The following is a 17,949-nucleotide window of genomic DNA, read 5'->3' on the forward strand; positions in this document are numbered from 1 at the left end:
GTTCAGTCCCAGCACCTGCCAACCTAGCAGTTTGAAAGCACGTCAAAGTGCAAGTAGATTAATAGGTACCGCTCCAGCGGGAAGGTAAACGGCATTTCTGTGTGCTGCTCTGGTTCGCCAGAAGCAGCTTAGTCATGCTGGCCACATGACCCGGAAGCTGTACGCCAGCTCCCTCAGCCAATAAAACCAGATGAGTGCCGCAACCCCAGAGTCGGACATGACTGGACCTAATGGTCAGGGGTCCCTTTACCTTTACCTAACCTTGGCTGCATTCCCCTCTCAGCTTAGTCTACCTCACAGGGTTGTTGCAATGATAAAAATGAGGTTAGTGGCAAAACCATGTCCATTGCTCCGAGTTTCTCAGAGGATAACAATGAAAATCAATCAGCAGATACGATTCCTCGCTTACCAGCAAGCAAGATGGAGCAATAAGTGGTATTCTTCTAATCTGTCATGTCAATGAAAGGATTGCCGTTAGTGTAGCGGGATTCCCCCCCCCCTCTTTGTCTTGTGCCCTCCCCAAATCTGCTTTGGAGGGCTGGGGGAACCTCTAGAACAGACTTAAGGGTCAATCGGGGGAGGAGAAATGAAGTATTCCGGTCACACAAGTGGCAATCCTTACGTTGATGGGATCCTGCCTTAGTGTGGCTACAACCCAGTGAGTTCAACAAAGCAGCCAGTACTGCCTGTTTAGCAGCAGTAATTTCTGTTATATACTGGCAAGGCTCCCTATACCCAGAGCACAGTGGAGGGTGCTTTTGTTCTTATCTTGTTTCATAGGCACATACTGGCAGGATGTGGCACAGAAACAAATCCACAAATTATTCTACTTAACTTCTTATCATGGCTGAGCACCATCATTGCCAATTAAATCAGCGTGTTATTTAGTTTAGGGCCAATTCTTTCAAACCCTCTTGATGAAAGGCCTCTCCCCCCCCCCCCGCTTCTCTCTCTTTCCCTCAGATGTGAACCTAACATCCTATTAAGTGAATAAATTACTGCCACCCAGCCAGTCTGAATGAATTACTAGGAAGATTCTGGGCTAGATATCTATCCTGGAAGGTCTGATACCTGTCTGGCGCTCCAAATGCACTGGGCTAGAACATGTGTGCCGAGGCTAAGCTAATTTGGGCTGGATCTGAGAACCTTTGTTGCCAAGCAGGAAAGATTTATTCCCCCACAGTGACTTGCCCGTATGATGCACCTGCCAACACAGAGCATTGCAGGGATGTGTTTGAAATAAACTCCTGCCAGCGCCAGCGGCTTTAATTTGTTTCCCCCAAAGAAGTCGGGTCCTTCAGTCCAAAAAAGCAAGCCAATGAATACCTAAATAAAAATGATGGTATTGGCACTTCAGCTGAACCTTTCAGTGTTCTGTCATTAGCAAAGGTTAACTCAGGGCACACTGGCTTGGCATAAGCTGGCAAATTCTGAATGTGCTCCTCAGGAACAGTATGAGAAAGGGATTGTAGGAAGCTATTAGGCCTTTGTGACAACACCTCTCATCAGAAGGGAAAAGAAAGAAAAATGCCCACAGCTGAACTGCTAAGGTGACTGGCTCTAATAGTGTAAGGCTGAAATCCTATGTCAATTTATCTGAGAAGCAGCCCCACTGAAATTAATGGGACTTACTTCCGAGTAGACATATACAGGAATTTGGGAAGAGTGAATGTGTCCATTTCAGCTTCTCCTTTTTCTAATCTTAAATTCACTTTCTATATTTCTGTATCAGTTTGCATTTTTAAAAGGCCTCATGGATATTGGCCAGCATTTTACTGTGACTTTCTCCTAATACAGTGGTAAAAGGTAAAGGTAAAGGTACCCCTGCCCGTACGGGCCAGTCGTGTCCGACTCTAGGGTTGTGCGCCCATCTCACTTAAGAGGCCGGGGGCCAGCGCTGTCCGGAGACACTTCTGGGTCACGTGGCCAGCGTGACGAAGCTGCTCTGGCGAGCCAGCACCAGCGCAGCACACGGAAACGCCGTTTACCTTCCCGCTATAAAGCGGTACCTATTTATCTACTTGCACTTAGGGGTGCATTCAAACTGCTAGGTGGGCAGGAGCTGGGACCAAAAGACGGGAGCTCACCCCGCTGCAGGGATTCGAACTGCCGACCATATGATTGGCAAGTCCTAGGCACTGAGGTTTTACCCACAGCGCCACCCGCGTCCCAATACAGTGGTACCTCGGGTTAAAAACTTAATTCGTTCCGGAGGTTGTTCTTAACCTGAAACTGTTCATAACCTGAAGCACCACTTTAGCTAATGGGGCCTCCTGCTGCTGCTGCTGCTGCGCTATTTATGTTCTCATCCTGAAGCAAAGTTCTTAACCTGAAGCACTATTTCTGGGTTAGTGGAGTGTGTAACCTGGAGCGTATGTAACCTGAAGCGTATGTAACCCGAGGTACCACTGTATACAGTTTTGCATTCAGTTTTGCCAAATACACACATTTTCCCCCAAAGCACTTTTTTCTGATATAATGCATTTTTGCTTGTTAGTTTCACTGATAACCATCAACAACCTCTTCACAGAGAACTCAGAATCATAGGCACAGAGAACACAGACACATAGGTCGATGCCCTTAACAAACTACAACTTCCAGAATTCTTTGGAGGAAGAATTTTGTTTGAAGTGGTATCATAGCATTTTAAATGTGTGGCATGACTGTGGCTCAAGAGCAGGCGTCAGTACTGCTGGGCCCCGCTGAGGCTCTGAGACCCAAACAGAGTATTCAAGGAAGCCAGGTGCTAAAAATGAGCCTGACTAGAACCATCTTTTGTATTCTAAACCAAATCCCCATGACACCTCATCAAACACAATATTAAAAGCTGCTTTTTAATGGATGAGATGTGACTTAAGGCTGAGCATTACAAATATGGCACAATAAATCTTACAGTGTAGTGATTACGGTGAGCATCCTACTGGAACATCATCTCAGAGGCCAGGATCCAGGAGACATAGATGTAATGCAAAAAGGGGACTCCTGGCGCAAGCACATCACTACAAACTCATATTTCCTACTGACCTGTCAAAGCAGACCCACGTCCTTTAACCTTCCTTCTCCCCCACTATGCCTCTCTGTCACTTGCCCAATACTTTTACCTTCCCCTTCTCTGCCTGGAGAAGCCAAACAAAGGGAATGCACAGCTAGGTGCTGGGCTAGACGATGCTCGCGTCTGATGATCTTGACTGAGTTGGCACCCTGCAACTTTCTCCAGTCAGTGAATGAAGAAGAAGAAACCATAGAGGGAGGATCAGGAAGCTAGAGAGTCAGGAAGAACAAGACTGAAGGACTTGAACCTGCACTACAGCCACTGCTTTCAATGCCTGACACCTAAATTGGGAAGGCAAGGTCACAGCACAGATGAGGAATGTGCTACCAAGCCCTCTTTCTCCTACCTATATATAGGTTAACTGAAGGAAGTTCATGGAAGGAAAGTGTGCTCTCCCTTCCTATTCCCCACATCCCCATAAACCCAGGCTGGAAGTCTGGGGACCCACCTGAACAATGTGGAATGGGCTACAGGGAGAGGGAAGAGCTGCCCCCAATCTGACCTGCATTAAGGAAGTTCAGAGTTTTATGCAGCTTCTTCCCTTTTCACATAAGAAAACTTCTTGAGCAATGTTGGATGCGTTGTAGGAGGAGTAGAGAACTTCTCCCAGTTGGTCTTGGTTTTTAAGGTAAGTTGAACTTCACAGAAGAAATCTTTCCTGTACCCTCCTTCCCTCTGCCCCCAGAAAGCCTCTCTGGAGATTCAGCAGTCCTCCTGAACAATATGGGACAGGAAACAAGGAAGTTGCTTAACTTAAGGAAGTTGATAGGAAGAAAGCTTCCTGTTGCCTCCTTACCCCCAGCAGCTTCTGTGCCACCTCATTCAACATTTTTCATTAAACGCCACACCCTTCAGAGGTTTTTGGAGGGGGTAGGTTACAGGTAGTTGAAGAGGGTTGAACAAGATGGAAGACTTTAGTTACTTAATCTATTTTAGGCTCCAATCCTTAAGATCTGTTCCTCCAGAACCACCCACTGGACCCCCTTCCCTGTACTCCTCTTTGAGTTTTCCAAAGCTCTGCTCAAGTATATTAGTGTGTGTTCACAGTGTATCTGTTTTCTTCACTCAGAGCCCAGGGGAGTGCATTGGGTCTGTTTTTTGTTATATGGCTATATCATACATTTAAAGATTTCTGAGTGACACTCATCACTGAATGTCTTATGTTGAGTTTTGTAGGAGAAACCAATGACTGCACTGAATCCAAAGTCATTGATTTCTGTGAGTCATTATCAAAGAGATTAAAAGTTTGTTATATTCTTATCTATCTCAATTTTAAGAGGATAACTATACGAGTGAATGATTTATTTCTAAGACAATCATTTGAATTGATTCTTTCTTACAACTGAGGCGATAAACTGTCTCAATGTTTAGCCATCTATGGAAAAATCCTGTAGGCTAGATCAATATTTATACTGTCTATGCTCAAGATCACTTAACACAGATTAATTACCCCTTAGCACACCTTCACTGCCACTTTGTTCACACAATCTGGACTATTAAAGGCAGGAGAAGTGCTAAATCCCTCCCCCCTCAAATGCATTCAGTGAAATCTAACAGGTGGGGATCCATGGTCCTAACTTAACTTTAGTCAGTGGCTGTGCTCCTGCAGAAAACGACTGTCTTGACAGTGAAGATTTTCTTTAGAGATTACTATCAGGCAACTTCCTGCAGGTTAATTTATATGCCAGCGTGAATATGCCCTGTGCCCCAAGGATCTCTGTTATAAAAATTCCCCATCTATCATAGCTCATATGAGTTTTTGACAGAGTGCAACAAATACAAATTTAAGGACACTTAAAGTCCAATGGTTCAATCCCCAATGCCGAAAACAGTGGTGGTACCTGTGACCACGTTGCCCAGAGTGAGTCCCACCCTACCCCACCCCTGTCCAGTGTTAGTGGTTGCTGAGTTATGGTAAAATTTCCTTGCCATGTGGCTTAATATTAGAGAAATTCTATCCATGTCTATTCAGTAATATCCAAATAAGCCCAATGGGACTTAGTCCCAGGCAAGTGTGTATGGAATTGCAGCTTTATTCTTGTGATGGTTGCCATCGCTCAGTAAGTTACCACAGGGCAAACTGTCTTTTATCTACTCTATATCTGGGCTTCAGGCCAATTATTATTAATCAGGACTGTGCAGAATTATGTACTGGTCCAAAAATTCTTTTGCTAATTTATGAATTTGTGTACATCTGTTGTGCAACTGTTTCCATCCATCCATCCATCCATCCAATTCTATACTATATCTGCAATAGAATCATAGCAATCTCTGTGCCAATACATGTTTTGCTATGCCTCATCCCAATAATTATTTTCATTAAAGATATGAGAGTTGAGTGAATGGTCTTGGGATTTCTCCCCATGGCATTTGGCTCACAAAAAGTTGCCCCAGAGGGCCAGAGGGAAGGGTTGGACTTCTAGAAGTGGGTAAGAAGCAAAGGATGGGGAAACTGGCAAAAAATGGGTATGGCAGATGCAGGAATGGAGGACTGGGAGAAATGGCCCTTTCCTGCATCACTGCATAATGTATGCCTCCCAGTGGTAGAATGCTCAGTTTGTTAATTTAATTATTTCATAAAATCCACACACCACTCAAATGTAAAAAACCTCAAAGTGGTATACAAAAGATAAAATCGTAAAACCAAGAAAAAAAAGTACAACTCTACTTTAAAAGTAGGGTAGGGCCTTTCCTGCTAATTTTAGGACACAGGCATACTAATAAAGAGAGAGAGCCATTCTCTGTGGTGATGCCCTATCCGTAGAATGCCCTTCCTTGGAATCACATATGGTGCTTATGCTTTTTTATCATTTTGGCACCATTTGTTTGTTTGGGCATCTGTAGGCTTATAGTGTTTACATGAAGAAGTAAGGTTCTATGGCTTTTATATACATTGAAATGTTAAGGTTTCTCCTGTGTTTTTATCTATTCCTTTTTATCTGATTGTAAAGAGCTTGCGATTTTATTTCTTGCCCAGCCTGGGATTCAGTCCTTTATGTATTTAGGTGTAAGGAGATATAGAACAATGCTTATATATCTCTAAGCCTCCTGCAAGAAACAAATAGTCCAACAGAACCATCAAACAGGCTAAGGAAAACTTTCTCACATCTCCCTTTTGCAATAATTGACTGGGTTGATTTATGGCCCGTTTAGCATCTTTGAAAAGACAAGAATGCAAGAACATGCACACTTAAGGAAAAGCTGACATAGGCTCTCTGTGGCCCAACTTGATTTATTTTGTCAGGAGAGTGGTATATTGCCTGCAGTTTCAAAAATATGTATCTGCTTTGCAAAGACAGCTATGAATGAGCCTTTTCTTGAATATTACATACCAAAGGAGCCAAAAGAAACAATTTTTTTTAATAGAAAGTGGGATCCCCACCCTTTACAAAGAAGAATTCTCAAATAGCTGCCAGTACTTTTGTTTCCAAATCCTGAAGTTGTGGGGCTGCTGGCTGCCCAGCCTCCTGTGCCTCTGTTCAAGGTGCCTCCACAACACGTAAGACCTTCTAGAAACAGCTTTCTAGAAAGGGATATCATTCCTTAGGCAAGGCATACTCTCCTACACCAGGTTGACACATCAGGGCCACGATAGTGCTAAGCGTGGAAGTGCCATCACAGTGTTGATTCTAATGGTCTGTGCTGTGATACGCAGCAAGGACTCTGGAAAGAGATGGTCTGTAATCATTAGTCTGCCAACAAAAGGAAGAGTGAATACTAATTTTAACCTTGAAAGCTAAACCGGAGAACCAAAGCAAAGAAGATGGTGCCCAAAGTATTATTAACACACGGTGAGACGTTTTCCTTGGTTTTTAATGAAGGTATCCTATATTTGCTCTAAACTGTGCTGTCTTAATGAAAAGGAAATCTGTACTGCTGAACAGTTACAATTACGTGAGTAGCTGGGATTAGTTAATTTCAACAAATTTACGTGACCAGCCGGGTATAGGCTCCTTAATCTCCCTTCAAAGAATGAAGAAACTGCCCATAGGAAATTCCAAGACAGTGAAAACAATGTATGGAATTTTCTTCAAAGCAAATCTATTCCAGTGGTAGCCAGCATGGTGCCATCTAGGTGTTGCAGCCCCATCAGCCTCAGCTAGTATGAAGGATGATGGTAACTGTAGTCTGACAACATCAGGAGGGAACCACACTTGCTACTGCACGCTGTTCTGATAAATATTGTTTAATTTATTTCAGCCAGCTTAGAAAGGCATCTTATGTCCAATTTCTTTGCATTTTCCAAAGCAAAATAAGAAACAACAACAAAACCACAACCATACAATTACTATTCTGAAAAACATGAAGGAGTATCCCATGGAATACAGAATTATACCATCTCCCCCTTTGGGCTAACAGCCACATCTGGCTTTATCGGCTCAAGACAAACAATGAAACAATGAACAACTGTGGGAGTTGTAAACCAAAATGAAATTATATTTAAATTAACAAACTGAGACTTCATAAGCATTTTGTTTTCTGTTTAGTTAAAACATATTTTTGATCTCTTTAAATTTGCTTTCCACTCAATCATCCCCTCCCTTTCAAACACACACACAGGCTTACGTCACATTCATTAGCATGCATTAAAAAAACATACTGGGAATTTGCTGGATCCTGTGGACAACCACAAAGGCATCTGACAGGCCCACCTTCACAGGGTGGTTGGTTGAACTGATCTGCGTCACTGAGACAGGAATCTGCAAGACAAAAATAGACAAATGCCATATGCATACCTATATATAAAATGCTCTCTTCTACCTGTACCCTACAATTTAATTGATAGAATCAAATGCTAAACAGAGTCAGAGCAATGCAGTCTGTTGCATCTGAACCCCCACCAATAGGCAGTTGCCCAGTGATGCCAACCTGTAATGGCATTTCTACTCACCAGCACAGCCTTGAATTGTCTTCACATTATCTAGATTCTCTGTACAGCACCTTTAGGCCTTTTATTTTTCCTTTTAATGAAAGGGACAGCTGGATGGGAGCTGACGAAAATAATACTGAAGTGTACTATGAGATTTGGCTCTGGTTTAGTACTTCAGTTTTGATGGACTTGTTAATCAATCCCTCATAAGTACTTTAGCAATTACAATTTCTAGCCTACCTTTCAGTAATCAACGAGAAGAAAGTAAATTTACTTTGCACCAGCCAATTATAGGCTTCATTGTCAATTCACTGCAGGGAAGAAACTCGCAAAACCTTGAAGTACAATGAATATTTTTTCCTCAAACAGTTTAGCTTGCTTATTGTGTAAACAGGCTCCTCTTTATGCTGTTTTGCTAACACCTAATACAATTCTGCACACAGAGCCACACAGAAACTATATTACATTGGGAAATGAAATCCGTTTCTATTACTGAATATTTCATAGAAACTCTGTTCACTTTTGTAAGCACTAAAAGTGACAACCCATTTTGGCTAAGAGAGGGAAGTGGACTAATATAGTGAATCAAAGAATAGTTTTGTTTTAAAGAGCTATGATGTCTATTGCAGAAAGCAATCATTTAATCTTTGCATAAGCGGGGACAAAATAATGCTTGTAAGCAGTGCTAATGTTCAGTGCTGCAAGTCTTCCACACATAATAAACCACCACTGAAATATCTCTACATTATTTGGTGTGTTTTTTTCTGAATTTTCCTAAGGCGACAACTCTTGCCTGCTCATTTAGGCAGTAATGAGCCTCCAGTCATATAATCACCAAGGAGCCATTACAGAAGTTGTAACATTTGCTGCCTTTGCAGAATGCATTGTGGGTGAGGAAGGAAACAGAAAATAGTTCTGGGATAGAATGTGAAGAGTTTCTTCGGCTACATGAACAAAGGTATGTGATGCTGGAAAGTAGCCAGAAATGGCTAGATCTCATGATGATTTATCTGCTAAGAGACAATAGTGACATTCAAGCATCACAACATGCTTTCATGAACTTTGGGCTCATGTGCTTCCCCTTCTTCCTCTCTTCTTTGCACAAAATGGGACCAGATTTAAACCTTCTGGTCACAGTTTGTAACAAAACAGTTTCTTGTTTCATCTGGATATGCAAAACTTTGCTAGTGAACAAACTAGGATATGGTTTGAACCTGGTTTGTTTGTTTATTTATTTATCATTACATTTATATCCCACCTTTCTTCCAAGAAGTTCAAGGTGGTTTCCCCACTCCCCATTTATTCTCACAACAACCCTGTGAGGTAGGTTAGGCTGAGAGGCAGTGATCGGCCCAAGATCATACTTGATTAATGAAAACATTCTATGCAAATGTTTTTGACTGTGGTTTGCCTTGTGCATTGTCCAGGAATTTCACCTCCAGCAGCGCAATAGTTAATCATGGTTAACAATATTTCCACAGGCCACTGTTTCCATTTAATCCAGAAACAAGAAAATGTTGTTTGTCAAAACCATAGTGAAATCAGGATCAAACCAACTATGGTTTGTTACAAACTCTGGTTGGCCTGCAACGGCCTGGCCCCATTTCACTGCTCATTTTTGTTCCCCAGAATATACACAGTGCTCATGTCTGCCTCCTGAGAAACTTTACTGTGAACCATAGGTGTTGCAGAGGAAGAAAGATCAAAGAGCCCTGTCCACACCATTAGGTCATGCTGCTGTTTTGGCAAGGGCTGCCGACTGAGAAGTGCAATTGATAGTAGGAAAGTCCCATGAGTAAAGTAGGAGTGAGGAAAATACAAAGGGTATCAAGAATGACCCAGAGACTACTGCTAGAGGGCAGCTGAGTGCTGGGACCAAGAAGGCAGGAGCTGAGTTGAGGAATCAGAACTGGAAGGATTAAACCAGGTGTCACAGCTAAGGCCCACACAAAGCCAAACCAGAGCCAAAAACACCTTGCTGCCCAGACATCCCAAGAAGTCCTTCTGGTCTAGGACAGCTTAATGACAAGCCTTGGTAGGCAGGGCCAATCCACAGCCTGAGATTATTTCACCAACAACATGTTCTTCACTAGCTAGAGAGTATCAGCAAGATATTTCCAAGCTGCAGTTTTGATAACCCACCACATGGGGCAGAAGCACCCAGAACTAAAGTTTGAGAACAACAGCTCTAGCAGGTCCTGACACTGTGCCTTGTATTTTTAAGGGTGAATCAGCGCTTAATTTTCCTTTTAAAAAACTGGATCTACTATTTATGTTGATGCTGTGAACAGTTGACAAGAAAATCATTACGATGAAAAGGCTAGGGCAGCATCTGATGATAGGCAACAGACAAGCTGACAGGAGAAATGATTTGTTTTCATGTTAATATTTATTGGTTGAATCAAAACTTCCTACTGCACAAGAGAGTCATAGAAACCATCCCCAGGAGAATGTTTTTTCAGTGCCAGCTGAGACATTACTAGAGTTGGCTGGCAGGTGCAAATCAGTAGTAGCTGACAGGGCAAGCCAGAACTGGTCTCCCATCACTGCAGCTTACCTGGGCAGGCCTGGGGTGGTGTGGTGGCAGGGTCAGGGCTGCCCAGACACACAGGCGGAGCCAACCTGGCTTTTCCAACTGGTGCATTCATACAATCCTGACCTGGCCACTGCCCTGGCCCATCCTGGTAAGCTGCCACAGCGCTGGTGTCTGGAGGGCAGCTCTATCCAACCACATCAGATTTTTTTGATTTTTTTTTTATTAAATTTGTATACCGCCCTTCATCCAAAGATCACAGGGTGGTTCACAACATGAAAATACAAAATGAAGACACAAAATACACAATAAACAAAAGCAAAAGCAAAGCAAACCAGTAACTCCCCCTTCCACAAGAGGACCTGTATGGGCAATCTATCCAGAAGATATTTGTATTTTAAGGAGTTTAGTGATCTAACTTGGTCATCTCTTTCTGCCTCTGTTTACTTCCCTTCTCTATCTCTTGTTAAAGTTCTTTGATGGCTGAGAGCAGCTTTTAATGTATAATCTGGTGGAAGGAAGAAGCGAGAGTGATGGGTAATGTTATGTACTGAAGTTCTCACCCTGGGCCAGCAGGGGGATACTGTAGATAGTTATGCAAATAAGGGATCGAAAGTGACGTTCAGTGATTGGATAGTTTTAGAAAATTGTTACAGTTACGTTGTACTGGAGCTCTATATAAGCAGGCTGCCTGAACCCTTCAGTTCTGTTCTGTTCTGGCCTGTAAATAAACAAGAGCTGTTTGAAGAATCGCTGTGTCATCTGCTATGTTCACCCACAACTTAACAGGTAACCTTCTGACCTTCTTTGATGGTAGACATTGTTTGGAAGAATGTGCAGTATTGGAAGAGGGGTCTAGCTAATTAATAGTCTGCACTAGCTAGTCGGGCAAGGCACGTGGTCTAACAAGTTAGCTATCTATAAATTGGATGGTTTTTTGGCATAGTTCTGAGAAGCTTGTGCATGGACTGATCGAAGGGCTGTGCAAACAAAGGCTACCAAGATGTCAATTCACCACTTCTTGACAAATTCCTAGTGGCAGATCCAAGTGCTTGCTTGGTAACGTATATAATGCTTGTTGTTTAGAATAAAATCTTTAACCTTTCACTCACTTGTGTTTGTATTGCTTCTGAATCTCATTAAAAGTACCACCTTGCATTGGGCAAGACAGGACCTCACCTCTTATTTCCATGGGCGCTAGGCTTGTAAGAGGCTTGAACCCTCCAAACCAAATCCAAATCGTATGGGAGAGCACACAGAGCTATTACTGTATTGGCCCGAATATAAGCTGCACCTGAATATAAGCCGCACCTTTAAAATTGGAGGGAGGAAAAGAAAAAAATACCTGAATATAAGCCGCTCCCTTCCTTACTGCTCCTGGCTACATACTTGGGGGTGTGGGGGGGGGGGAGCCATGCTGCGTCACAGGTGGCCTTGCCCTTTCTTTGCTCTCTCCCTTCCCAGCCTTGGGGGAGAGGATGGGGGACTATGCGCGGGGCGGGCGCTGCTCCTGGCACTGTTTGCCCTGCACTCCTGGCTGCATACCGTAAGGTCGCGAATATAAGCCGCATTTTAACTTTTCACAGTTGGAATTTGAGAAAAAAGTGAGGCTTATATTCAGGCCAATACGGTATATTTAACTAAAAAGATAGCTAAACTGTCACATTAAAGGGCCTAGGGATGCAAGCAGTGAAATATCAAGGCAAGTTGGTACGCAATATTTATTCCATAAAATGGGACTGCCGGTTTCCCTCATGCCGTATCTTAGAAGAAGCTGCAGTAATCTTCTCTGATGCCATATTGCACACAAAGGAACTCCCTTGTGAGCAGAGTACTATTTACACCCATTAGATTGCTCTAACACCATCCAAACTCTCCTCTAAGCTTTCATCATGAAATCAGCCTGGTGCCTTAATGCGATGTCAACTCGCCCGGTGCCTGGGCAGAGGCTGCACAGATACCCAGAAGCCCCTTTGCAGCTCCAGGAAAGGGCTGGTGTGGGAGGAGGGGGTGCAACTGCATTCAAAAAGGAGGATTTGTGACCCCCAAATCCTGAATTCAACTAGCTCAGTAATGTTTATTTGCTCTAAATAAAAAAATCATTGCAAGTAATCTTAAACAAATGGCATTATATCTGCACTCTATATTCAGTTAACAGTCAAACTAATTTTCTGCACACTCTTTGTTCCTTTTTCTTTCTTGTGGGGAGAATAATTCCTCTAACACTGCACCATACCTCCCAATGTTTTCTGCTATAGCTTCTTCATTTCCTGGATTAGTCCTGGAGGCAGATTTGGTCTGTGTAAAAATGTTACTGGGGGGCAAGGGAGGCACCGTGTGGTTTTGCCTAGTCCTCCCTCTCTCCTGGGATGACCCTGACTGTTCCTGACAGCAATCTCTTAGATGGGCAAAGAGCATCCTTTGAACGGTAGCATCTAGTCTTGGCACAGAAAAAAGTCTTCTGTGTTAAGATGGCAGAGCATTGGGGCTGTCGGTTTTTAAATATTTCAGCTGCTTGAACGGAGCAGGATTTTAAATTTAGTAAATCATTTCAGTGCTTGAACTCACCTCTTTATAGCCAAATATGATACGCCCATCGTTGAGAAGTGTTGCTTGAAATGTGAAACTGCCCAGATTGTAATTATCCTGTAGATGTACGTGATCCCACTGGACAACCAATGCAGTACCTGTCAAGTCCAAAGTCGCGAAGAGGAGAGGAAAATGTCACCGTAAATTATAGGGTAGCCATTTAACAGCATCTGATACCATACAAAATGTAACTTTATAGCAATATTATCACAACTATTACTATTGCTAAATAGGCCTTACAGTGGATAGAGCTTTATCTATTGTTCAGACATGCTTAGCCTACAGAAGAGAAGATAATTTGACTGAGGGGTGTTCAAATACACCTCCAAACATCAGCCACCGCCTCAGTGGAAAACAGAAGGTAAGGTGGGTGCAGAATCCTGGCATCCAATGAAATGTGAACATGTTAAAAGGGGGTGTTTTCAATGTCAGAGAGCCCAAGACAGTGCAAACAGGAACTGAGCAGCAAGAAAAAACAGTATTTTTCACGCGGCATGTGCAATGCAATTGAAGCCAGTGGCTACCCCTTATCTTGCAACAGCAAATTACAGAGTTTAATTAATACTGCAACTTTATGAAGAGGCATTATATTTCCTTTAGATCTGTGACTAATGTTGTAGGGTTTGTAGGGCTGAACTATTATACTATTGGGATAATAAATGCCAGATTCAGAACTGCCTCCACCCACAGCTGTGCCACCTGCCTGAATCTGAGGTGAGGTGATGGGCCAGCCAAAGCCTTCCTCCACTGGGATCAACTGCCATTTGGCTTCACCTCTCCTTATTTTTCTCATCCCTCCCTGTTCCTTCTTCCTCTTCTATCATAGTTTGTAAGACATTGTTTTCCACTGCAAACCTCCCTGAGAGCTTTGGCAGCAAGGTGATACAAGAATGAATGAAGATGCACACAAGTGGTCAGGATTGATACTCTGGTACCTAAGAACATGATATATTTATTATGGGCTGCCTGGGCTAGTACGTATACATTGATGCTGGCCTACCAAAAAATTCAAGCTAGTCCTTAGAAAAAAAAAAAATCAGACTTCGAAGCCACAACAGGTCAGGTCTGAGTGAAACAATGATGCTACATATTTTATTATTTTTTAAAACTCTCTGTGTGCAATTGTTTAAAATATTGTTTCCTCTAAATCAAAACTGCTAGCTTTCTTTCATCATAGGTTTTTCATTGTGTTATTTAGCTCATAACTCACTGCCTATAAAACTTAAGGATGTTTACCAAAATGCTGACACAGAAATGTTAATATTTAAAGCATTCCATTTTCACTCCGTCCATTTATTATGCATAAGATTATCTTTTCTTATCTACTGCAAGCTTTCAGAGTGGAAGGGTATTAAATAATATACATCATTGGTGGTAAACATTAACTACACCGGCTAAATAGAATCACCATGAATTTATGGATGATGCCCATATTAATAATGGTGTTGAGCATCTTAGTTGCACATGTCCCACTATTCTTTACGCACATTGTTTTGTTGAATCCCCATGGACCAAACTATAATCCTTCTGACCTACCAAGCTGGATGCAGCCTGTTGTTAAGATTTATACACTGCCCTTCATATCTCAGGGCTGCCCTTCATCTCAGGGTTGTTCACAAGATAAAAATACAAAATAAAACACAAACAAATAGTTAAAACAAAAACAAAGGCCTGGTTGAAGAGGAACCTTTTCACCTGGAGCCTAAAAATAATGTGAAGGCACCAGCTGAACCTCCCTAGGGAGGGCATTCCACAAGCAGGGAGCTACTGCCGAAAAGGCCTGTTCTCGTGTTGCTACCCTCTGGACCTCTCATGAAGGAGGCACAAAGAAGGGCCTCAGGTGATGACTGCAGAATTCAGGTTGGTTTATATGGGGAGAGGCGTTCCTTCAGGTACTGTGGTCCTGAGCCGCTTCAGGCTTTATAGGTCAAAACCAGCACTTTGAATTGGGCTCGTAGCTAATTGTCAGTCAAACCATCTTGCCGTGCTGAGCAAAGCCCTGGCATTGTGGCTTACTATGTGCTGGAAAGCCCCAGTTTTTGCATTCTTGAATATAAAATTCCTGTTGTGTCTTTTTGTTGGATCAGCAGCTTGAAAATGTATTCCCAGGTAACTAGCATGCCCTACAAAAGTGGGGCAAATCCTTTTTTTTAATATAAACAAGGGTGACAATGGGCAGCCTTGTCTTGTTCCTTTAGTTATTTTACAATTCTCAGTCAACACATCATTTACTATCAATTTTGCTGACTGTTCGGTATATATTACCTTGACTCCTCTTATAAAAGTGCCTCCACTGCTCATGTACTCTAAAACTTTAAACATAAAATCCCAGGAGACATTATCAAATGCTTTCTCTGCATCTAAAAACATTAAGGCTGCTTATTTTTCATTCCTGACTTAAATATTCTATTATATTCCTAATAATGTCCTTCATTTGTTGCCTTGGCAAGAATCTGGCCTGATCATGATGGATTACCTCTTTTAATACAGTAAAAGCGGGGCAAATCCCGATATCGTCCTGAATACAAAAGGTATTGGGTTGTATTCAATCAACTCTCACTCAGAGTAGACCACTTGAAATTACTGGACCTAAGTTAGTCATGGCCATTAAATGTAGGAAAAGCCTGCCGGGTCAGGCCAGTAGCCCATGTAGTCCAGCATCCTGTTCTCACAGTAGCCACCCTGATACCTGCGAGAAACCTGCCAGCAGAACTGAAGCATAAGAGTACTCTGCCCTCCTGTGGTTTCCAGCAACTGGTGTTCAGGAGCATTACTGCCTCTGACTGGAGGCAGAAGATAGCCACCCAACCCTCTTTTAAAGTCAACCAAGTTGGTGCCTCCTGTGGGAGTGAGTTCCATAGTTTAATGATGCGCAGCATGGATAGGTATTTTCTTTTATCTGTACCCAAACTTCCAACATTCAGCATTGCTGGATGTCGACATGTTCTAGTGTTACGAAAGAGGGAGAAAAACTCCTTTCTATTCACTTTCTCTGTGCCATGCATAATTTTATAATCTTCTATCATGTCACCTCTTACTCACTTTTTCTCTAAACTAAAATATTCCCAAGGTATTTAATTTCAACAGGTCTACTCTGAGTAAAGAATAGCTGAATGCAACTCCTCTTTAGTAAATATCTCAAAGTTTATTTCAGGCATTGCTTACAAAAAAAATGCCTTTTGGACTCTGAACTGACTCATTCCCTCACAGCATATGCTTTGATTCACATCTCAACAAGTTTTCCTTGTCAGAGTGACCCAACAACAACTCAGAATGGGTCAGTGTGATTCAAGCTCAATGCACCATGGAGAGTATCTTAAAGCATCACAATAATAGTTCAACAACAACACACTGTAATTTATTCTTGCTTCTTACCAGCACTTTGGCGGAAATAAAAAAAGCAAGTCATTTAAGGGGGGAAATTGAAGCATGTTCATTATGTTATCTTCAAATGGAACTTTCACAATCTTACTGCATAAATTATTTCACTGCATAGCGCATCACTGGATGGTGTGAAACAGACAGACGTGTTTGCAATTTACTTTCTGAATATTGATCGGGTTGCTTCTATTTTATTTAAAAGCAATTCTTCCATACAAATATTCATTTTGTCTCACAAATATTTGGTTATTATGCATATGCAATATGTGCATATATCGGTCCACAAAATTATATAGCCTATTTGGTGATTTGACAAGAGATAGATATATATTCATTTCCTGGTAACGAAACCTGAGACTACATTCCTTGACATGATGTTGCCACTAGAGACTCAGGAGGCCTCACTGTCGAAGATTGCCTATTTCTAGCTCCAGTTGGTTCACTGACTATGGCTGTTGTTGGACCAAGATAAGCAGGTATCGGCAATTCATGCTCTGATGACTTTGCACTCAGATTACATGGGGCTGCCCATGAAAACTATCTGGAAGCTACAGCAAGCTTAGAATGCTATTGGCATGTCATTAGCTGTGGCAGCAAGATGGGAGAATATAACAGCAATCCTAAAAGCACTTCATTGGCTTGCTAAGAATTACAGAGACCTATTCAAAGTGGTAATAACTTATAAAACCTGAAATGACTCCGGCCCCAAGTGCCTCCTCCAATAGCCACCTCGATCCTTATCTTGACCAGTGTTCCCCATGAGGATACACTGTGGGGGGATTTGGTAGAGATGGGCATTTTGGATAGTGGGGCTTCAACTTTGGAGTGATTCAGGCAAGATTTTCACCAACCTTGTATGTATGCGTTCCACCACTGTGCTGCCTCTTGGCTCCTCTTTTCCTGGTATACTGTGATTCAACCTTCCTGAGCTAATTAACCTAGTTTCGCCATTATGCCCAAACTGGGAAACTCCAGTTAACAGGATCGGAACTAGCCAGGATCTTAATCCATGGGTAGAAGGTGGTTTAAAGGACTTGAGAAGGTACTTGGGAAAGGGCAGAGCAAGACTGGCCCCCAAAGTTAGAAAAATCATCAACAACCCAGATTAATAAGCTAAGGACAGCATTCTATCACATAAAATTCTGTACCAGGTATTTGACCTTCGGGAGCTGTGGGTAAAGTAAGGCTTATTAGATCATTATATAGGAGCACCTTGCACACCATCTTGATGAGGGTTATTAACCTCAGACATGCTCTACCTCTGGGTGAAAAACGACTCTAAGAATGCAAAATGGTTCCTATTTAATGTACTGATGGTACCAGAGGGAGCATATACTTTTGGAAGACTAGAGGGTTGTCTTTTTCAGCTGATGAAGTTAATTGAGATTCATGACTAAAGTAAGATTTAGGACTTTAGCAGCTTGGATGGATTATAATATTGGATAATGTTTGCCAACACAATCTACCAATAACATTTTAAACCATGGTATTTGACTCAGATGGATGGCTAGCCAGATGAATCAA

The 17,949-nt window shown here is 42.3% G+C and overlaps 1 protein-coding gene across 1 annotated transcript in view; it reads right to left on the reverse strand.

Annotated features, from left to right (window-relative positions):
- Positions 1-17,949, reverse strand: part of PLXDC2 (plexin domain containing 2) — a 250,187-nt gene that overhangs the window by 38,867 nt on the left and 193,371 nt on the right. The window contains exons 6-7 of the mRNA XM_079948329.1: positions 13,024-13,142; positions 7,653-7,752 (exon numbers count right to left, since the gene is read on the reverse strand). Of these exons, the coding sequence (XP_079804455.1) occupies positions 7,653-7,752; positions 13,024-13,142 (219 nt within the window). The remainder of the gene's footprint in view (positions 1-7,652; positions 7,753-13,023; positions 13,143-17,949) is intronic.

The sequence above is a fragment of the Podarcis cretensis genome (genome assembly GCF_951804945.1).
Source record: "Podarcis cretensis genome assembly, chromosome: 12".
In the NCBI taxonomy this organism is placed as follows: domain Eukaryota; kingdom Metazoa; phylum Chordata; class Lepidosauria; order Squamata; family Lacertidae; genus Podarcis; species Podarcis cretensis.